Source organism: Neodiprion fabricii, chromosome 1 (genome assembly GCF_021155785.1).
Source record: "Neodiprion fabricii isolate iyNeoFabr1 chromosome 1, iyNeoFabr1.1, whole genome shotgun sequence".
In the NCBI taxonomy this organism is placed as follows: Eukaryota; Metazoa; Arthropoda; class Insecta; order Hymenoptera; family Diprionidae; genus Neodiprion; species Neodiprion fabricii.
The window spans coordinates 1,841,956-1,864,601 of NC_060239.1; the positions used below are offsets into that span (position 1 = coordinate 1,841,956).

General features: G+C 37.5%; 6 protein-coding genes across 9 annotated transcripts; 2 read left to right on the top strand and 4 right to left on the bottom strand.

The window, feature by feature from the left end:
* Positions 1–2,482: 2,482 nt before the first annotated feature.
* LOC124187982 (putative defense protein 3) lies at positions 2,483–7,595 on the bottom strand. Its single transcript, XM_046580206.1, has 4 exons — positions 7,190–7,595; positions 4,636–4,885; positions 3,855–4,062; positions 2,483–2,839 (listed from the first exon to the last, which is right to left on the bottom strand). The coding sequence occupies exons 2-4, from the start codon at positions 4,862–4,864 to the stop codon at positions 2,758–2,760; spliced, it is 519 nt and encodes a 172-aa protein (XP_046436162.1). The 5' UTR covers positions 4,865–4,885; positions 7,190–7,595; the 3' UTR covers positions 2,483–2,757.
* Positions 7,596–8,575: 980 nt separating this feature from the next.
* Positions 8,576–10,808, bottom strand: LOC124187977 (palmitoyltransferase ZDHHC6). The gene is made up of 7 exons (XM_046580195.1): positions 10,593–10,808; positions 10,080–10,261; positions 9,878–9,962; positions 9,512–9,786; positions 9,220–9,432; positions 8,949–9,136; positions 8,576–8,831 (listed from the first exon to the last, which is right to left on the bottom strand). The coding sequence occupies exons 1-7, from the start codon at positions 10,645–10,647 to the stop codon at positions 8,690–8,692; spliced, it is 1,140 nt and encodes a 379-aa protein (XP_046436151.1). The 5' UTR covers positions 10,648–10,808; the 3' UTR covers positions 8,576–8,689.
* A 7-nt stretch (positions 10,809–10,815) lies between these two features.
* On the top strand, positions 10,816–13,918 carry LOC124187976. Of its 2 annotated transcripts, none has more exons than XM_046580194.1 (3): positions 10,816–11,126; positions 11,426–12,310; positions 12,405–13,918. In XM_046580194.1, exons 2-3 carry the CDS (start codon positions 11,519–11,521, stop codon positions 12,696–12,698), a joined length of 1,086 nt encoding a protein of 361 aa, XP_046436150.1. In that variant the 5' UTR covers positions 10,816–11,126; positions 11,426–11,518; the 3' UTR covers positions 12,699–13,918. The 2 variants fall into 2 exon arrangements, with proteins under 2 accessions (XP_046436150.1, XP_046436149.1); XM_046580193.1 differs by having other exon boundaries at positions 10,816–11,032.
* A 392-nt stretch (positions 13,919–14,310) lies between these two features.
* Positions 14,311–18,504, bottom strand: LOC124187974 (importin subunit alpha-7). The gene is made up of 4 exons (XM_046580191.1): positions 18,309–18,504; positions 16,378–17,472; positions 15,961–16,264; positions 14,311–15,871 (listed from the first exon to the last, which is right to left on the bottom strand). Exons 2-4 carry the CDS (start codon positions 17,470–17,472, stop codon positions 15,675–15,677), a joined length of 1,596 nt encoding a protein of 531 aa, XP_046436147.1. The 5' UTR covers positions 18,309–18,504; the 3' UTR covers positions 14,311–15,674.
* A 229-nt stretch (positions 18,505–18,733) lies between these two features.
* Positions 18,734–20,664, top strand: LOC124187983 (protein MIX23). Its single transcript, XM_046580207.1, has 2 exons — positions 18,734–19,001; positions 19,398–20,664. The coding sequence occupies exons 1-2, from the start codon at positions 18,960–18,962 to the stop codon at positions 19,782–19,784; spliced, it is 429 nt and encodes a 142-aa protein (XP_046436163.1). The 5' UTR covers positions 18,734–18,959; the 3' UTR covers positions 19,785–20,664.
* On the bottom strand, positions 20,192–22,100 carry LOC124187981 (UPF0389 protein CG9231). 3 transcript variants are annotated; one of them, XM_046580204.1, is made up of 4 exons: positions 21,893–22,100; positions 21,309–21,499; positions 21,112–21,205; positions 20,192–21,008 (listed from the first exon to the last, which is right to left on the bottom strand). In XM_046580204.1, the coding sequence occupies exons 2-4, from the start codon at positions 21,487–21,489 to the stop codon at positions 20,786–20,788; spliced, it is 498 nt and encodes a 165-aa protein (XP_046436160.1). In that variant the 5' UTR covers positions 21,490–21,499; positions 21,893–22,100; the 3' UTR covers positions 20,192–20,785. The 3 variants fall into 3 exon arrangements, with proteins under 3 accessions (XP_046436160.1, XP_046436161.1, XP_046436159.1); XM_046580205.1 differs by having other exon boundaries at positions 21,779–21,905; XM_046580203.1 differs by lacking the exon at positions 21,893–22,100 and adding an exon at positions 21,688–21,728.
* Between the last annotated feature and the right edge of the window lie 546 nt (positions 22,101–22,646).

A 22,646-nucleotide genomic window follows, 5' to 3' on the forward strand; every position in this document is an offset into this window, starting at 1 on the left:
CATACGGGGCGTGGGGGGGAATCACTTTCTATCCGATTTTCGTACAACTTTATGCAAACTCATCAGGATATGGATACATGGTTATTAAAGAAGGGTTTTATACTCCGATCGATATTTGTAAGACGGTATGAAATCAGCAGAATTATTTTCCTTGATTAATGCAATTTTGTTATAATTTGATTTGCAGGCGTGACATTTTTTCAAACACATACGCTTACATTTCAACTCGGACGAATCGATCTAACAATTTATGCAGCATGATCGCGATGACGAGTTTATATTGAGATACGTATTACGTATAACGTATATACGTAGGTGTGTAGTATACATATACCTGATAGCGGCTGTCTGGATAATTAATTGATTCGTTCATCCGATGATCACGCAGCTTTCGATTAATCGTCGAGTTTGCTTCCTTTATTTTCGGATAGCTAAGAAATTGTCACGAAACTAGATCTATGTAAACGCTTTGAATCGCCATTCGCCGCTTGGACGAAGTGGGTTAATCGGCAAGCTTGACTCGCGCCAAATTGGCCTCTTATCAATTTCAAAACGAACGCCTACGCAGCTCGATGAATTACAAGTCTTTGCGCAAAATGTGGAATTTTTATATTTTTGCTATCACCGGTAAGATCAAAAATTGTGAAAATAAAATTTCTCGTTACCGTTTTCGTCTTCTTTTTTCTTTTTCTTTTTTTTTTTCTCTAATTTTTTTCTGACAATTTCGGGGCTGCAGTTTTGATATTTATACTCGTCGAGTTTCTTATTGTGTCTTACACGTAAAGCCTCCGAGACATTGGTCCTTCTTTTATGGGATTAACGCGAACAATTTGGAGGTAACAAACGTGTTTTATGGCCTTTACTCTACGGTGGCCCGTATTAAGGATTTATGGGACGTACAGTCCGGTTGAAAAAGTGTCGCAACTAAAACGCGACCGTAAGTTTTATACACCTAAAATATCTTGTTGTTACACCGACTGACAAAATGAAGAATAAAGTCTGAGATGATTTTCAAGAAGTTCAACGACAAATAAAGCGTGCGATTTTCTTTAATTTTACTTAGAATCGTACAAACAGATATGTGAAGTTTTCCGTCTGAATAATTTGACTTCCTTGCACTTTGTCGAGAACAAGGATATTTACAGTTCTAATTTGATGTTTCAAAATTTTTATTTACACAAGTTTTTCTCACTATATTTAAAATTTTTATTATCTCAGGTAGTTAAAAACTTTCTACATCACGTATCTTACGTCACGTCCTTGACCTGACTGTACCTCCCATACAAACTTGAACAAGATACGAAGTTAACTCGCGCGGTTCGCGGTAAAATAAAATAATCCTAAAAGAAATAAACTCGCGAAAATTCTCCAGCACACACGCAAGACGTCGATTTGCGTACGTTGTTTTCGAATTTTACACCGACCGTACAGCCGCGGTTATGAAGTCACTTTCTTCACGCTCACGTCAATCGAAAATCACTCCCTAAAATTTGTTTTTTCTTTTTTCCATGCTGCCAAATAATAATTTTCACCTGCTCCAAACTCCGAATTAATATTTACATGACAAAAAAAAAATACAATTTCCAAAATATTTCGTTCACTTTCATTTTTTTTTTTTCTTTAGTTTCGTACGAAATTTAGCGAATAGTCATGCCGGTCATGTGTACAATGTACGGAACCTTTTAAGCTCGGCGAACCGGTCATTGTTTGTGTTCTGCAAGATACATGGTATATATATATATATGTGTGTGTGTGTGTGTGTGTGTATTCGTTCGCTCCAATTTTTGTCCCCCACTTTAGTCTCTCCTCATATGTCAAGGAAGAGAAATCCATTAACGGTGTTACGTTACTGCAAATATATTTATATAACATACAACCAATTGGCAAGCGTGTATTTATTATTTATCGTATGGTTACATGTGCATATATATTTTTAACCCGAATCTGCCGTGGAACGCTTTTTTTCTCTTCTCATCCTTACGTAACACGAGGTCCGTGAGGTGTACGAATACATTCACCATACATTTACGCATCTCAGCGACGCGAGAAGAAATATTAATCCATTCGAAGTATTAGATCCGTGTCGAGAGTAATAAATAAACCGGGCCGAGTATTCCGACCACGTTTGTCACACTGCTAGATGGCTAGATGAATATCGTACATAGAATATTTAAATAATTTTAAATTCTGTAGGGAACGATCAGTTGATGATGTTTTCTTTATTTCTTCAAATTCTTTATTTTTATCCATTAATATTTATGTCTATATGTATGCTAATCTATATCTACTATGGTATAAAAAAAAATCATTCACGTTAGAAAATATATTACAATTGTCAGCGTTACTTTAAATGTATCGACGTAAATATTAATTATATATTAGTTGAATAATTAAAGCAGTTTCGTGACAATGATCAATATAATACGTACGTTAATTACAGACACAAGCACGGTATTTTCTATATTTTTTTTTTTTTTTTTTTGAGAATTGGCCTCACACTCTTCACTTGTTTAATATATACATAAATAATTGAATGGCACGCAAGCTCGAATTAGGCCGTTCAATTTTTGTGCCGGTTTTTTTCGAATTCAAAGCATCGAACCTCTATTGCGTTTTAAATGTGATACCTCGACTTCGCCCACCTTGACATTGTACCAATAATTAACGGCCCTTCGACTCGTGACACTGACAATATTCGAGAAAATTAAAAGGAAAAAAGAAAGAGTAAGCTCCGGTTTCAGAGGTCAGTAATATTTTCTACTTTCCGAAACGAGCCGGGGGATTTTCGGGCAGCCTCCAGTCAGACCAGAAAGTTCCGTAATCCTTCAGCACGGTTCCCCTGGAATGAAATTAAGAAATTTCTACATGTCCGTTGGAAGCTCGGCGCGGAATTGCAAAACTGCGGAATCGACCTGATGAAATACGTGAAAGATCGCGATCCAATAAATAACTTCCCGCAGCGATCAATTTGTCTAAATAGCGAACAAATATATTGCGTCACGAGACTTGAATTGTGCATTGTGTGTGTATATACATTGCGTCTGCCTAAAAATTTATTACGCCAATTTTTCGTTCAACCGTCAACGAGGCAAAAAGTCAAAAGCTCGAGAAGAAGAAAAAGGAAAAAATTTCAAACTCGTTGCGAAAGTTGTTTCGTTATAATTCGCTATGTATATGCGTATTTAAGTGTGTGCGATTTTCGGCACCGCGTATAACAATTGTAATCACGAATCATGCTATAAAATATAATCGCGAAATTTTGTAAGAAGGAATTTTCGCATGTGTAACCGAATCGTTGTTATTCATCGTCGATCTCGAATTACACATCGGATATATTTATTGCACGCGATTTTAACACGCGGAAATTTATAAACCCCATTTCGCGTTCACGGGCACGCGAACGTGTAGTGATTTTTTTCATTTAATTACTTTTTATATTATTATTCGTATATCAATCTCGATCATCAGCGACTCTTGATCGAATCTTGCCGTATAATTCGACACTGGAAATCAGCTCAAACCCAACTTTCCTCGTCGTTACAACACATTCGAGATCTTTACATGATTTTACAGGAAGCCGCGTTTGATACAGAATTTTTCCCTACCTTTTCCGTTTCGCATTCCGCAACCGATTAAGCGGGCAAAAAGCGTATGCAAGTAAAAGAGAAGAATAAATAAAAAAAAAAAAAAAATGCAACAAACAAGGAGATGAAACGACAAGTTGAACGAATTAATTTACAAGAGTGCGGAGACCTCTGAATTATTTGTTTATTTATTTGTTTCTTGTTGTTGCTGCTGTTGTTTTTATCATTATCACAGCAGCCTTAGAGGGTGAAATCGTTAGGTTTACTCACGTAAAGTACACGCGACCTCGAGCATCGTGGGGCGCGTTCCATATCAGAGTCGCATGCTGTTTGTCCCGAGGATCGGCGTGGGTCACCGCACTGCACTCGGCGTGAGTGTTTGTGTTCGGAGTCTGGGCCCAGGACCCGATCCAATTGTCGGTCCGAGCGTCTCTCGCCTGGATAAAGAATCCCTTGAAAGCTGCCCCCTCGATGGTCACTGCGTCGTTAACGTCTCGTTGTTACAATTGACAAACTCATTCGCCGATAATTATTGCATTAGTTGTAACATAACGGAGGGTAAGACGTGCGGAGTTATTCGTATCGCTCAATATTAACGCGGCTGGTCGGATAGTCTTGGCAATTTGGGCCGGGGTTTAAATTTCGAATTTCAAAAGTTTCGGAAAGCGACGGATTCCGAATTTTTTTACGACGAAACTTGGTTCCTCTCGAAAATTTATTTTTCGGAATTCTCCTCTTCGGGAACTTGCATTTTGGAACTCTGAGCCGTCGGGTTTCTGGCTATTAGAAACTTTGTTGTTTCGCAGAAGTTGACTTCTTTACATCCGATTTCGCCGCCAAGCAATTCGGAATTAGACGCTTTCTATGATTGTAAATTACCGAAGATTTTTTCCCAAAAATTCATAGTTCTCAATTATTTTTCTATAACGCGAAGAGGATTTTATAGTTTTTTCGAAAAGAATTTCGCGCAACTGTTATTTTCAATTATCGATACCTTTCTTACCTATGTCTGTAAAATTAAATATCGATTCTAAGAATTGGTTCGATTTACCAGTTATCTGCGAACCAGGTCCGTATTCGGCGGAGGACGCCGTTATCGTGTAGGGATTCGTTTCCCGTGGCTGTGGCCTGGCTTGGCCGTGATAGGGTTGATTGGGGCGAGGTTTTACGCAGGCGTCGACGGGGGCTCCGTCGGGAAAACAAAAAACTAAATTCACCCCGACGAGGAGTGATAACAGGATCGTCAAAGGTGCGATCCGATCGATATTCGTCCGGGCCATCTTCGGATCCACGGGTACGATCTGTGGATGATGATATTCGACGATGGATTTCATTGTCGGTTTGCAAGCGCAAGTCTTGGATTTATACCTAGTTTTAACCCATTCGTTGTTTTTTTTTCTAGTTTTTTTTACGATTCTCTTGAGATGTACCGTATATTGAATAATAAATTGTCAAGTGTACGAAAATAGGGGTAAAATATTCTGACACATCAATTGTATATATTTATTTTTTTAGAATTATTCTCACATTGTGAAAATAAAGAAAAATGAAAATATTGACCAAGTAAAAAAACTCGACTTCTCAAACACGTATTCGAAACATCTCAGAATCGTTGGGAAAGTGTTTGTTTATTCAAAGAAAAGCATTTTGAGTCAATATTCACATTTCGACGTGAACGGGTCAACACTTGTCGATATTGCCACAGTTATCCCGCAGACTGCAGATTATTGTTAGTACTGAATACGGTAAGGAATTCACCTGTTGCCTTCCGCGTCCGAGCACGATATGTATAATCGTGTGGGTACCTCTTCTATAGATTCAAATACGTACCTATGGCTGGGCTAATATTCTCGCGAATAATTTATCACCGCTGGTTTATCACGAGAACAGCGCGAAGAGAGAGATAGAGAGATAGAGAGAGAAATATTGCAGCATTGTTTTCAATCAAGCTCGAAGAATCTCCGAGTCTCCTTATACTTGTTATAATTCGTGGACTCGTCAGGTGAAATCGGACAAGACGAAAAAAATCGTCTTTCGAATTTTTCTACAGTTATACGATAATCCGTTTGAAATATTAAAACACAGAGACTTTTGGAGATTTTTGGAGAACTGGATAACGCAGTGAGATAAAAATTTTGTTGAAAATATGAGGAATGCTTCGTTCGACAGGGAGTTTGAAACGTACAAAAAGGGTGAACAGATATTAATTAGCGTCGCTTCGAGCGCTATCCGGACCGGATAATTGATCGAGGATAATTGATTGGTATCGCGGATTAGACGGTGAAAGTCTTTTTATCGACGATTCTTTTCTCCCGCGTTGCAAAGGAGATAGTTGGCGATGTGCTAACATCGCCTCCGGCTAACCCGGTCAGCCACCCAGCCCTCACGGAATACCTTTTGCGGATTTCCTTGCTGCACTCAGCGACTGACAAGGATCGCGTATCGTTCCGAAATCGCTCTGAATCACGTCTCGTCACGTTTCTAGGTTCAACCGTTCTTTTTTTTCTTTTTTAGAAAGATAGGTGTATCGATTAATTAACTGAACATAATGTTTGTACATCGATACGGTGATTATGAATTGAGTGATTAATTAATTAATTAATTAATTAATACAACTATGCTTTGGAAAATGAAATTGTGAAACCGATTTGAAAATAAGCAATTACATCAACGTGACGAAACGTGATTCGGAGATACAATTAATCAGTTGACCGATTAAAAATTATTTACGTATCGATATACTCGAGTTGTGTTTAATTTGTCGAGGAAAAAGATAATGGAAGAAAAAAAATTGAGGAAAAAAAGAAGAGGAAACATTGTTAAAAATAAGAAATTTTTGTATATTGTGAGATTGAATTTGCAGCATTTCATCATACGGTAAAATTGTTTAATACCTACACGAGCTGCATTCGTGTTTTAAGTGCACTTTAACCTGGGTCTTATAATTGAAGAGAGAACGGGAGGTACGTGCAGTATAAGCTGGCGATTTTCAAAGAGAATGCTCTCGGGGATTACGCCGCCGCTTTTACAGATCTCGCAATACAGAATACAATTACATTATCACGTGGAGGTAAAAGAGAATACACGATTCACGGTGTAATCTGTACCAATTGCTGTAAGGCGTTGAGTAATAAATAATTGCAGTTATAAAGTCTTGACGCGGCAAGAGACTGAATAAAAGGACGGGGATTGAAATTTTATTATCTCGCTTTGCAGCGATGAACAATTTCATATGCTTCAATTGTATAGTTTAATATCAAAGAAAAAGAAATTTTAAACATGTACGATACAAGTTGTTATTTTTAAACAATTCAGTGAAAACGAACGTGCTCCGGTATCAATTCAACGAGCGTAATCATTTCAAAATTCTTCACGGATCAGTTATTTATTTATAATGAGAAGAAAAAAGAAAATTTTTCTTACAGTCAAAAATACGGTAAAAATCGTACTGATTATATTTCTGATTATACATTTTGTATCGTGTGTCTGTAAATGATTGCGAAGTTGTAACACGAGTGTGAATGAATGTTTTTTTTTTTTTGGTTTTTTGTTTTTCAAAAGCTGTTAAAATGAAACAAAGAAAGGAAAATATATGATCGACTTACATTTTACGGTATATAAAACAAACGTCCCGACGAACGAACCGCTCCAAAGTAACTGAAAGTAAATTATTTATCCAGGTTTCATTTCTCACGGCTTCTCCTCCTTCTTCCTCTCGCAATCAGCTACACGTACTATAATAACGTATGCGGTTTAATACTTTAGTACGTAACGTACGAAATACGCTCACCCAGACGTAAATGAATGAAATACGTGTACGGAGTCAAAGGTTTGCTGCCGTACAATCCCCACCGTTGATATGAATCGGAAGGAGCAAAGGTGGGCAAAACCTGGACGAACCACTCGCAATTCACTTTTGCTAATTGTTACTTTCACTCACTCGGTTAATCTCTCAGCCCTTACTTTATACTTGACGTAACGTGTTGCAGTGTTGTGCACGGAGTACATTCCTTTCCTTATTCACAACGCTGCTCCAAATTCCGGATCGATCGCTGAGTTTTATAACGAGTATGCTTCTTTAGGCGCAAATAAGGAATAGGCTAGGATTTTTACAAATTTTTTTTTCAATTCTACTTTTATTTACTTTTTTTTTTTTTTTTTTTTTGTTTCATTTTTATATCTTTGGAATTAGAGAGAGACTTTTGATACCTGCACGATTGCAAATATTATCCATACATTTTGATTTTCAAAGCGTCGATGACTGTTCCACTCATTAGTGTAGCAGAATATGGATACACAATTGGTGGCTTTCTTTTTTCAGCAATGTACCGTGTTTTCCGTACAGTTTATTCGGCTAAAGTTCTTTGCTTACTGTATGTTCGATATAAACATATAGTTTTCAAAAATGTAAAAATAATTGATTTACCGATGGAACGTTCTTTTTTCGTATTGTGATAGATATGCACGCGTACGAATTGTACGGGTGAAATATTTTAGAAGTAGAATAGATATTAAAAATACTATACACGTTATAATATAGCAGAATCAATCGGGCCTGTAGAAATAAAATGACGTAAACGTAACAACGTTGTATATACGCACACGTTGCACATAACACGGTAAACAATACTCTTTGTAAGTTTATAACAATCTATATAAGTGTAAACTATACATAATTATGCAAAGTATCTTCGGACTGATTTACGATGTAAATATTCGTTCTGGTAAAAATCATCCCCTGATATATCAGAGGTATAATTGTGCATATACACTGTATAGAACAGATGGATCCGATAAAGTAAATCGTATGTAAAAATTACCTTATACATACGTTTACAGGTATGCTTATGCTTAATACTTACTTAATAACTAGCTTGATTCTGTCCGTTCGGCGGATAAAAAATTTGAGTAAAAAAAATAATCGACATATATAACGTATAGTGGAAAAATGGAAAATATGCTCGAACACACATAAATACACGCAGTATTACGCGCCTTGGCTAAAGTAATGTCAGACATACTATTAACGCGCACTCTGTCAAGTTTTTTTTTTTTTCTCTTTGACTGTTTTTCTACTAAGGCATTAACTAGGCCATTATTGTATCCTAATCGCGTTTAAACGACTGTACATATTGACTTCCTACTATTTCAACGCCGCACGCTCTTGGAAACCAGCCACGAACGCGGTCCGGTTTTTTGTAGGCTCCTCCTATGCCGTTGTTTTCTTTTTCCCCGAAGAGCCAGTACCTAACGCAGAAATTATACTATTTATCTTCTTATCGGTTAGTTAAATATTTATGAAGCTATTGTATATTGACGACAGGTATTCGATCATTTATTTCGTCAAACAAACTTTGAACTAACCTTCGCCATCTCGTCACTATAACAGTGTCGTTTACACTGAGCTTGATACGCGTTTCGTCTGTACAAGGCGGATGACACAAAACTGCACATCCGTAAGTGATCGGCACCCAGGAACCAGATGCCGCGGAGACTATTCTGTACCTTAGAGCTCGTTTGCGTTTATCCTGCTTTTGCGCTAGCTGCTCACGCTGTAAAATTATTCGTTTCTTTAATTTCTTTTTGATTTGTTTCCTTTGTGGAGGAACAAAAAAGACAAAAATTTGTATCTTACGGTCAAAGTGTACTGATCGCATCCGTCGATGACTGGCCAAGTAATGCCGTCACCTTTTGGAATGCAGTTCCACGTAAGTACGTCTCTCGTGTCTTTAAGCCAGCCCCTGGAGTAGGGGTGTATAAATTTTTCGTTTGTTCCGTATCTCCGGTATTCTGCTTTTTCATTTATCCAGTCTTCTATACCGGTGCGATTTCTGAATATCGCTTTCAGCTGAATGACATGGAACATTTGTGTGACAGTTGTTCATCGATCAGTCCGTGCTAAGATTTTAAAAAAAGGTAAAATTTACCTGGAAATAGAGTAACATTCCAACAGCCAGAACAACTCCAATGGACAGACCGCTACTGAAGACTGCTAGAATCAATATAATTACAGAAGGGGGTGGGAACAGGTGAATTTTGAGGGCTAAAACGCTCATGAGCCAAGAAACGAGAGTGAACGTTGCCATGCAGCAGCCGCCAACCGCACTCGCTAAAAATGCCGTAAAATGGCCGTGGTTGTGGTGTCCCACACAGTTGTTTATCCACGGACAATGATGGTCCATTTTTAGAACGCAGCGATTACCTGTTGATAAACGAATAACAATCTTTCAAAGGAAAAATTTTGGCGACGCAAAAGCTTTTTGTATATTTACTGGCAATATCGAATTCCTTACATTTCCTACAATGATGCGATCTAGGCGCTTTGTACCCAAGACACGTCGAACAGAACTGCAAGTACTGAGCGTCGGATATCTGCGCCTTCAAAGTAGAAAAAGAGAATTGCACAGTTCAAGTTTTGCTACAATTCTAAATAAGAACGGAACTCTGAGTAAAGGTCAAAAACCTATGTGGTAACAAGAATTTGCAACAAATTACCGGCGTCCATTTCAACGGCAGGTATCCTGGTCCCTCGTAAATTGAACTAATGAAATGATAAAGCGTAGAGCCGCTGAGACTAAAAAAGCAGAGGAAATAAACGGCGCCAGAAATGCTCTCTTCGGGGGGCCACCACTGTCTGCTGCAATGTATCGTCATCAGCGTAATAATTTTTATGATACCTGTAAAATTAAATCGCGCTAAACAATCCAGTCCTGACGAATCGTCAAAATTGACAGAAGTCAGAGCAATCGCCACGCCCGGCAAATTGAACGATCGTTTGTCAAAGACTAGAAAATGTTTGTGTACATCTATTATTTTTATATTCGACTAGCCGAACCCTTTCTGAACGAGTGTTCAAAGGGTGTACGCCCGTTTAGATACAATAAATAAACGAATTTAATAAACAAATAAAAAATATTGTTTTACAACTCGACTGCTTATTTTCAAGAGGCGGAAGGGGAGGGGGATTGTAAAAAAGAGATTTTAGATTAATGAAAAAACTAAGATTACCAAGGGCTGTCAAGGGTCCCCAGTGACAAATCCTCTTGAAAGGACCAAAGCACATTTTTTTTCATAACACACAACTAACGGCGAGTGGATTTCCGTCGACGGGCTGTTTGTTTGACAACAAGATAACCTATAAAATTCGGGGCTCGCCGACTCACCGACCGAGAAAAACGCCGGTTGCAGAATCAAGTAATGCAAAAGTCACCTGTTTCTTCTCAATTCACTGTGACGTCACAGCTGAGGTTGGCATCATTGCACAATTTTAATGCACACAAAAGTGTGAGAGCATGTGAGTCCTTTAGAGCATATACGGTATATGCTCCAAGGAGTGCCCGCCACATTCACGCACTTGACGCACACCTTGATTGCGGCTTTGGAGCCGAGTTCCGTGCGAATTGCGTCAAGTCGTCAAGCTTCGCAACGGAATGAACCATCATGACACCGTATGTATAATTTTACTTTGAAACTACGTCGATAAATTATATTTTGCACAATGCCATGACGATCACCCACACTTACAGCGTGTGAAATTCGAGTGTATGGGTTTTTCTTTTTTAACTTTCTCCAAAATCTCAAAATACATGTCGTGTTATTCGTTCGCCGATCTGACTGACTTTGGCAAAAATAAGTTGTACCGTAGAAAAAAACAACAAAAAATTAATAAACCTCAGTACCTCTCGAGTAATCTGACAAAGCCTAAGATACCAAGCTTTCGCATTCGATTAAAATCAATTGGCAAACAATTGATGAATGAAATTTTTGGTCTTGAGCAAGCAATTGACCTTTTTACAGAACTTGAAGAGGACTCTCACTGATTACTAATTTTCACATTGCAGCCACAAAATGGCGTAGAAAAACCGTCTGGTCCTAAGAAACGTCAATCCTTATCTGAATTTAGAAAAGGTCGTTTTAACGATCAGAGTGACACAATGGGTAAGAAAAAATCACTCAAAAATGGTTCGAGTAGTAGTCCAGCTAAGGCAGGCCTCGAACCACGGAAAGAAAGCTCTTCCCCAAGTTCTCCGAGTTCTTCTAGTTTTAGCAGTACTGAAAGTTCTACCAGGGATGTTCAATTTCCTCGCCACAGAGGAGGGTCTGTATCCCCTCATCCGTACCCATCGCTTGATGGATTGGAGGAAGTGAATGATAAGTTGGATCTATCAACTTGCAACCAACACGCCAATCAGTCTCGAGATACTTCAAGCTCCAGTATCAGTTCTAAGCCAAAATTTACCCCCGAATCAAAAAAACGTTTGAAACGAAATAAAGACGAAAAATCGAATTGGTTCATGCCGAAGATTATGATAGGTGCCTTCGTATTGTTTGTAATTGTACTTGTAATTGTGTTTGTACCTGTTTATTTTAATCTACCGTATGCGGAAAATAGCAACGCAACAGTCGACTCTGATGTATCTGATGATGTGAATTCAAGGATGAATGACATAGTAAAACTTTTTCCATCCCAAAACGAAAATATTTGGTCAGATTTCACATCTGGCATAGCAGAAGTGAAAAATAAAACGCTCAGACTTGCAGTATTTTTACTATTGGCGCCTGATAGTGCTACTACAGCAATTTGCTTGGCTAAGAAGGTGGCCGAAGTAACTCGTTCTACTCTTGGGGGTACCGGCGATGCAATGCTGAGTCCGGATCAGTTGGAGAATGATATCGGCAAAGTACTCAAATTGATAGAGGAGCGAGTCATGACAACCAAAACTGCGGTACTTACTCATTTTAAGACTCATGTCGATGTTCGTGTACTGCATTATGGTTTGAAGCAAGCAAGTATTAATCACTTCTAATCTTTTATTGCAGATTTTTTTGGACTTATTGAACATTAAACCACAGGCTCTCAGGGCATTACACGATATATGTGATCCGGACTCTCCGTTGGTCGAGGATGCTGTATATCTGATTATTATGAAATCGCAATTATACAAAGAATCCGAAAATTTGGTATATTTTGCTGAGCAGCAACTTAACAATACGTTTTCAAGTGTTATAAGTGAAGATATATTGCGTGCATTAATTGTCAGGATCACTGCAGGCGGGGTGCTACCTATTAGAGCAGAAAAGAATCTGCCGTGTTCAAAATGCGATATATCATAACTTAAAGCTGCTCACCGACATTTATACATACGTAACAATGTGATGCTTAACCATTTAATCCTTACCTGATTTATAAATATTACAAATTAACTGTACACGAAGCTGATCATTATTTATACTCTAAGTTGATAATATTCATCCATAATATTTTACACGTTTTGTTGCTTTTATCAAAGATTTTTTTGCATCACCCTAAGTGCCGTAAATTAATTCTACATTAAATTTGTAATTATTTCAAGTATTAATATCATAAGTAATTGAAGAATAGGACTAATGTGAATGTTAAATGAAAACATAACATAATATACATTCTTATGTCGTTTTTTTATTAAAGCAGTAAAACTTTGTTTTTGAAAAGAAAAAAAAAAAAAATTAGTGAATTTACTTACCACATTTTGACACTGATAATTAGTATCTCACAGTTTAAATTTGGATAGGATTTCCGTCTAAACTGAAGTGATTGTAGATGGTTTATTATTTCAATTTTATTTTATTTATGCCAAATGATCATACACAGAAAACACAATGTTTCATGTCAATGAATCTCTCATTAGTAATATAATGAGAAAAAATCTAGCTCTGTTGTGTATTTGCTTTTGATTAACGTTTCCTGAGGTTTTTTGCCGTTGGTTCTATTGGCATTAACTATTTCAAAATCTATTTGTTTTTCGTAATTAATATGTATTCCATAATGAAGAACACATTCCCAATTTTTCATTTCGCAGTAATGTTTCACTAGCTTCAACCTGTATGTATGAAGTAGAGTTAAAAATAAGATCAAAATAACGTTCTATGTGTATGATATTGAATCATTGTGTTGGCATTGTGGCGTAGCAGTCAGCAGTCCTTGTACTGTTATACATAACGTCACGAATCACATAGATTTGCTCCCATTGCCAATTTGTAATCAATCTTTACCCAGAATTGCCTCAATTCAAATATTAAATAAAAATAAATGTCCATATTTTACTCGGAACGACAATCTGGGTAAATGCGTTCGGGTAAAGATATGTTGATTTCAACTCCAATATTTCTTCCACAATAATTGGGAATATTTATTCCCAAATATTTTTGCATAAAATAAATGTTATTGAACTTTACACATGCAATCCCGCCTTTGTGATAAAATTCCAGAGGAATTTTTTTACATACAAAAACGAATCGTGCACAAGAAACTATCAAATTATCAAAAATTGGCAAGGGGTACTCAAGAGCTGTTATGCAATGTTGAAAAATATTTCATCTGAAGCATAACGAGAGCCTTAGAGTAATATGACAAAAGTTTAATTGTCGTAATGATCGAAGTCGGTAACTAAAAGTAGAGTAGTATATATAGTTTGTATAATATAGTATGGTATCGTCGAACCTAAATAATAAATACATTTTATACAGTCACAGACCATTTATACAGAATGTCCGAAATTTAAACTGCTGTACAAATTACTTCCGAAACAATTGATTTCAGATTTCGAGGATACGTATCTTTTATACGAATTTTTATTCCATTTGATCGAAATTTTTGTTTACACTTGCTACGCATAACAAACACCAATCTAACTATACGTATGGCTTTTTCCACCTAATTTCTTTTTCATTTAAACCGCATGCAGTATTATTTTTTTCTCTCTTTTTTTTCAATTTATTCGTTAATATACTTTTACATTAGCTGCAACAGAGGTGATCTTATTTTTTTTTTGTCATCTTTTCGTGTTATGGTATTGCTTTAGCAAGCATGGAAAAATTTTGAGGATTCATCTATCATTACGATGCATAATATATATATTTTCCTTCTTTTAATTAAAGCTAAGGAAGGTTGGTAAAAGTCATATTGCACAAAAAGAATTATAAGAGACTTTTTAAACATATTGCATACATAACAATCACCAATCTCTACTTCGAATATTCGATGTAAGAATTTGATGTCAAAAAAGTAAGTAGATCCGAAATTCTGAGCAAATTTAATAATATTCTAACGTAACACTCGGGATTTTTTGACTTTTTTTTTTCAATTTTCAATTGAATAGCCTTTTTGGTATTACCACTCATAAAACAAATCCACAGTTAAAACTGATCGATGTATTCGTAAATAAGAAAGATTTACCTAAGTAAGAAACCAGATTGGATTAAGTAAACAAAAGAAGGAAATTTCCCTGAATATTTTTTAGTTCTCTTAGATTTTTTCGTTCTTTACTTCATTTTAGGGGCAATCTGTATATAACGGCCTTATAATTACAAGATACGTATTTACAGTAAAAAACTTTAATTGGTCATGATCCTATCTAGTGTAATAAAGAGTTGAGTACCGCGTTGCGTAAAGTTATCTGTATTGGCTACGTAGTCGCGTACTTCAGTCATTTTTAGTATCTTGCCGTTTGCAAGTTTCAGTAATTATCAGTCAGTCGAACGTCGAGCGTCGAGCGGGGCCCATTTCTGCCTCTAGTGTATTTATCAATGATCATTTTAGTAGTTACTTTATAATACTACTTAACATTTAGATGTTTTTTTTTTTTTTTTCATTCTGATAAACTAAATGTATAGCATATATTAGCTAATAATATACGAACAGGGTACGAGCTTAAGAGATACCTATAATGCAAAACAAATTAGTCGATTTGAATACTTGAATTTTAGAAATTGATGAAAGCCTCAATTATCAAAATACGTACGTGTACGCATACGTACACATTACCTACTCGTACAATTGTAATTCATACAATAAAATAATATATATTTTGCTCTAAAATCCTGGAAATCAAATTAAATCCGCCAATACGTATGCGTTAACCTTTTCTTGTACGAGTCGAGTACGAGCAAGTGGAGAAACACTTGCTGCGACGAGTTATATATTGTTTTTTTTTTCAAATGTCAACAACAACGAATGGTCGCTTGTATACAAGCGAAAAATAAATTGTAAAAATAAAACAAGAATTGGCTTCGGTGTCAACTTGAATAAATTGCAGCGCTGACTTGGAAAAATTAGAATTGAAAACCTTGAACAGGTAGTTGAGAAGAATCAGGTGTTGTAAATTGAAACTGTTGACCCTGAGCATCGACCTGTGGAGCAATCCTGAGGTCCTCTTCCTCCGAACCAAAGTAATGTTCTATTATATCGAAAGCTTTCTGATATATATCCATATTCTGATGGGACTGCAGGAATTCTATTTTGTCCAAGCCTGAAATAAACGTGACGATCGTTTGTTAATGAAGATGCGAATGGAGCCAGCGATCAACGTAGTTGAGGTTTTATTCTTCATCGTCTTACCGTAACATTCTTCGATTAGAACGGCATATGGGTTTACACCATTGTGTGTACTGGCATCTTGTTCGCCCAATCGAAGAATATTTTCCAAGCCATTCAGCGCGACCTGTACAATCTTGGCATCCATAACTGTTAAAAGGTCGCAAAGTGGAGCGATACAGCCTTGTGTAGCCAAGTATCGAATTTGTTCCGCCGTGCCGCCGCTCGTTGCATTGGTGATTGCCCAAGCAGCTTCTTTACGTGTTTTAAACTCTGCCTTGCCCAAGATATCGATGAGAACTGGGAATATATTGGCTTCAATTACAGCCTGCAACAAAAAACAGACACACCAATGAATTTATTGATTGTGAAAGTGAGAGGCTAGTTGTGGATAATTCGTAACTGGAATGCGAGTAATGTAGTAAATAAAACAACACGAACCTGTATCTGTTGACGATTACCAGCAGTGATATTAGAAATCGTCCAGCAAGCTTCTTTACGTACGGTTTCACGGGGAGAGCTCAAGAGATGTAGAAGACAAGGTAGCGCCGAACAGTTCAGGACTACTTGTGTTTGCACATCGTCACCCGTCACAATGTTGCCAACAGCGCGCAGCGCAGCACTAACAACGTTGTTTTGTTCGTGCATAAGAAGCTCGACTAGACGCCTGCAAACTCCGGCGTCGATAACAGCCTGAATTTTGTCATTTGGCCCATCGCTGAGGTAGGAAAGAGCCCAGCAAGCATCAGCTAGGACGTCACGATCTGTTTGCAAAAGTAGACGGGCGAGTACTGGGAGGCAAGGAGCAACCTTTGCGAAGGCTGGAGCTGGGTTTTTGCCTCGACATAAATTTGACAATGCCCAAACGGCGTTGCGGGTCATGGATAGACGCGCTGCTTTTGAAAGAAGTTGGAGTAGCGGGACAAGAATGCCGCTGGCAAGGACATGATCCCGACACTCGGGACTGTCACCAGCAATATTGCCTAAGGCCCAAACGGCTTGCTCCTGTACATCCTCATATTCCGAATCCAAAAGTTTTATAAACGTAGGCACAGCTCCTGTCTCTATGACCATTCGCGTCTGTTGGGAAGTACCGCTAGCTATGTTCGTTAACGCCCATGCGGCCTCGAACTGTAGCGTCGCGTTTGTATCGTTTTGGAGGAACTCAACAAATCTTGGAACAATTCCTGTCTGTATAACTTCATCTATAGGTGGATTTGGTTCCCGGGACAGCAATTTTCTGAACTTTTGAGTCGCTGTTAGCTGCTCCTTAGGATCCGTGCTGTACAACGCTTGTATCATCTCTGTTGTTATCACTGGTGGTTGGGGTATAGCAGCTGGCACGGCATACTCGTCTGTTGCGGGAGCTGTGTCTTCGTCTGTAACAACACTAGGGACATTTCGTCGTTTCGATAACTGCTGTTCGCGCTTTTGTTTGCGAAGCTGTACTCCTTCCTCTTCTCTCCGCCGGCGCAATTCGGTGGCGTCAAGCCCGGCATTTTTGTATCGGTATTTGTGCGTTTGACCGGTGGACATCTGAAAATTGAAGTTAAGGGGCAAGTAACAACTTGATCAAAAGAATCGAAGATGATTTGTATTTGTTTAAATTCATTAATAGGTAATAATAGTCGATATAATTGAAATTTCCATCCATTACGTGAACGAACATACCATGGGTAGTTACAGAAGTATTACAATTAGATTTTACACTCAATCTTAGGAGGATCTTTTCTTTCTAATTACGCTTCCAACAAGGTCTGTATATTATGGTTCTGTTTAACCTTTGTATTACAGGATTCACAGCCTAGTCTATATGACGGTATGAAACAACGATGCGAGTAAAAATATATGAAGGTACAGGTTTTGAGATTGAAGAATTCCTACAAATAGCTTTTGTGGTATGATCGGAGCTAAATATACACGTTTATATTGGCGCAATTGACGTTACGTGAAAAAGACGGAAAAAATGGAACATGTCTCGCATAGTCATAGTTATATAGTACAGATTCGATTATAATTTATAGTGCAACTTTGATGCTATTTAAAGATTTTTTGGTCAAATGGGGGGTATAATTAAACTGGAGAGGTCGAGGAGAATAAGTGACGTTAAGAAGCAACGTGACTCGAAATCGTGGATATTTCGCTCGTGGCGAACGTCATATTTTCAATCGGGGTATTACTCATGCCGACGATATTTTCGGGTTATTTGTGGAATTGTGATGGACATTTTAGCAAGGCTAAGAGACCAGCGGTAGTTGACGTTTAGTTCTCGAATTTTCTCGACGGTTTATTTTATCTGCAATAGTATTCTTGCAATGGTCGTTTCCCGGGGGTCTATCGGTATGCGAAAATGAAAAAATCTTTTTACTTACGGTGGTTAGTTGACTCAGTTGTATCGCTATCTGTGAAATATCATAAGAATAATTCGTCACTACCGCACTTTTGGCTGCGCGAGGCGAACGAAAAGCCTTGGCGTGATGTGCAAGATATGCCGCAAGGTATCACGGGTTTGATTTCTGATAGGCCGATTCAAATCACCATTTCACTTCAGTTCTCTTCGGCCTGCTGCCTGTCTTCTTGCGCACACCAATGCCTATTTATACCATACATAGGTAGGTAGGTAGGTCGCAGGCATCACAAGTACGGCCGTGGCCGAGGAAAGACGTTCCTCCAATCAGGGTCTCAAATAGCTCAAAACCCAACGGCAAGGACCAATCAAAAGTCGCCAAAATACTTCTCCGAACCTGCTGAAGCTGGTCACAAAATGGCGCAACGCCCATGACGTTTTATATCCTACGGGAAATAACGAGAACGAGTATTTTACATATTTATCGGTTTCCTGCATATTTGCCTGGAAATATTCTATCACCGATACATGCCGAAATTCCTGCTCTACTAGGATAATAAAGAAAATTTGTTAAAATTATGATGCAAATGTTCGACATATCGAGAACCGCTTCTCGTAGTGCTTCGAGTTTGTCGTTCGACTCGGTCGTTACTCGTTAAACCGAGACACGGTGATCATGGCTTGGATCGCAGACTGTGGCGATTTTTTAGAATTCCAGGTACTTGTGAATAAAAATTTTTAACTATGTGCAAACTATTCTTTAATTGTTAGCAAAGTAACTGTCCTTTGATCGTTAGAATATTTTCCTTATCTTTCGAGTCATGATCGACATCGATTCATTCGTACCGGCAAATCGCTAACCCTGTTGAAGGTTATCTTGTGTTGAAAAAGAAAAGAAAAACGTTGTTGAACAAGTATTTTCGGTTATTGAAATTATACTCCAACAATTATTGGAGTATCAGTATTTCACAACGTCAACCCAATCGTAAATACAGTTGAAGAAACATGTAGAAACCAAAGTGGATGAGACCCAGTTTTTGATTTAATCTATTTTCAATTTTTTTTATGACTATTGTGTGCATTTTTGAAATACGATGGTATTAATTACTTTCAGGATAATCTGAAGAAAATGAGACTTTTAGATGACAAAATAATTTATACATTGAACACTGCGATACCCACCGATTCGTTCAAAGGCCAGGTGAATGCGACCGCAAAGTGTAAGGATCTGTTTCAACAAATTCAAACAGGTCACGCACAGAGAGAAGTTGCGATTCAGACGTGCATAAATGCTACCAAAGACCGTGTCAAAAGTTTGAAGGAACAGAGGGATTCTGGAAAAGACGATCCTGAGCTATTAAAATCTCTGAGAAAAGAACAAAATAAGTTACGTTTACTTCAGACTGAACTGAATGTAGAAGACGTTGTTAAACAACAAACAACCCGGGTTTATAGTGAACGATGCCGTTCATATTATAAACCACCTAGTAAACAATTGTGAAAAAATTTTTATCCGGACATTATTTTTACGACAAGTAGTTGTTTTATACAATGTCGTTATACTGTCAGTCATGTGTATAAACTAGAAATTTTTTTTGACCTCTGGTGTTTTAACAGAAGTCGTATAATCAATGTTTAATTGAGTAAAACAACGTTACTGTCAGATTACAAGTGTTATTTGATCTAAATGAAATCATTTCTTTCTATTTACACCCTTTATAAACATATTGATGACTTATGAATGAATATCACACCTTCAATGAAAGTGCTGACTTTGTAAATAAATACCTGTAATAAAACTTATGTCCTGCAACCTATAGAATGCCATATTTACAATGAAATAAATTTGTGATTCACTGAAATCAGCATAATCGGATGATCAAGAATTAGCAGCTGAAGTCAGCACTTTATTTTCGTTATTGTTTATTCTAATTCAAAATGTAGATTTTCTGTACAAGCATATTATAAAGGTAGAATTCTTTTAACAATGATCAGAGATCAACAAACTTATTTAATACTATAATTTGTACAGGATACCCAAACATATAACATGAAAATTTTTCGACCAAACTAGGAAGCTTGGTTTAAAATGATCTAATCATCACAAATAATGTACGCTCATCTTAAAACGTGAGCAATAGCTAATTGTCAACCTTGGTTAACAATTGTAAATTATAATAATCAAACACTCTAAATTCCACTTATAGATTTCTACTATGACGAACACAAATTTTTCATCAATATAATTTCTAAATAACTTGCTACAATTTAATAAACATGACATGACACTTTTTCCTTTTCAGTAAAATCAGAAACAGTTCCACTCTGCAGAAAAATTCAAATTCCACGTGGGATAATGCATAAAAAAATATAGTTGTATATTTTACAGAAAAAAAAAAATAATTCATCTCCAATATTAGAAAGAAGGAGAAAAAACGCCAATTGCTTTGCACAGTGATATAAATAACATTGAATAATCTACTTAATTGATACAAGCAATGGTTATTTCTTATCTTCTGCAAGTGCCTCCTTCTTTAGACTTTCCTGATATTCGGCATTCATTCTGTTGTGCCAGTCAATGTTCCACTGTTCGACAGACTCCCCTCGTTCAGCCTTCATTTTTCCCCAGTACACAGAGATATAGCAACCAATGAGCGTAGCGATCATCATGTACGTGCAAGCTTTTATCCTGAATTTGTTTTGGGCTTTGTCCAACTTTTCATACCTGTACGAGCAAAGGAATATTTATCGGTGAAAAGCGAAAGGCTTATTTTTCTAATCGTTGTTCATACAAAATTGGACCTTGCGTAGAAATGCAAGATGCTCACGTCATTTTCTCAGGTACTTCGTCAACGCTTTTGTAGTACTTTAACCACACAAGCATTCTCCTATCACGTTTTGTCGGCGTTACCCATCTTGTACCTGAAAAATAAACCAAACTCCATGTCAGATTGAACACGTACAATGTTGAAAAAAAAAAAACATATCAGGCAAATTTTAATAGACCAAGGATCTTCTCACGCACCAAAGACATTTGAATCAATAGGAGTTTCTTTCGGCGTAGAATTCTTAGTAGCGTTGGTGGTAGATTCTGAATTTGTCGTAGCTGCGCTAGTCGACTTAGAGTCTCGTAAAGTTGGATAAGTGGCAATTAATCTACCGCGTTGAGCCTGGCAGACCCGATTGACCAACCGCAGGGAGTACATGTTTAAAATCCTGAAAAACCATTGATTATCAAAGTCTAAGACGCCGCGTCAAGTTCTAGGTTAATCCCAAATTGTTAACGAATATCCGTCATAGGTTACTGCCAGTGTTTATTCATCACTGAGAATCGAACGTCAATAAAATTTTATTATAGTTATGTAGCAACTTTTATTGTGCGCAATGTCCGTCGTTTACATAACCTTCTTGCATCAAGTTGACATAACATAATTTATTTATTAACAATTCGCCACATAGGCCGAATTTCGCGCAATTTGAAGCAACGATTCGAACCTATCGATGAATTAATGACACTGTTGTTTTGACAGATCCGAGGGACGGTAAATTACTCCGAATCTCTGGGACGCAATGATATTCGAAAATCGAAAGCCTCGACCTTTTACTCACCGCTGATAAAAACTTGACTACTTATATCCACATCTGCGATGCCAAACTAAACTCTGAGAACAGTTGGAACGGTTTCCGCTACGCGATACAGTATTCAAGGACTATATAGCTATGCTTTGCTGTCACGCAGATTATTCGTTGAGGACATCTATCGTCGCATAGAAAATGCGTACTGACTCTACGGACATTTGGTCCAGCTATTATATGCCCGAGAGTAACGGAGTAATTGCATGTACTGCATACAGCTCGTAAGAAGTGGCTGGGCAACGTGACTTCGGACTCGTAGATGGCTCACCGCGGTTTATATTATGCTCGAGGGGTAGAAATGAGAAGAATCAAACACGGGAACGTACATACATGTCGTCTTGCACGATGCGCCGAGTCTTTTATTTACACGCGGGTTCTTTGATCTCGGGAGTTTCGAGCAACTCATTCTTTTCCTCGAAACACATTCGAGCCTTGCTCCAATTTTCTGTAGCCAATAAAATTTAATGCTTTGCATTAACCTGCAACGTAATCATAATATTATGTTCATATTTCGGTTCGTAGTAAGGGCTGGCAATCGTGACAATGATTTTACAGTTGTCTTGTGGTATTTAATTCATTGATCAGGCATTATCGCCGCAGAATAGCGCTAGTCTTTTAATTATGAGATTGTACAGCAATTTGCAGGAAACCGAGACGCGATATGATTATGATCGTCATTGTTGTAAATAATACAGAGATCCTTTATTATCTGCCGATATTTTTAATG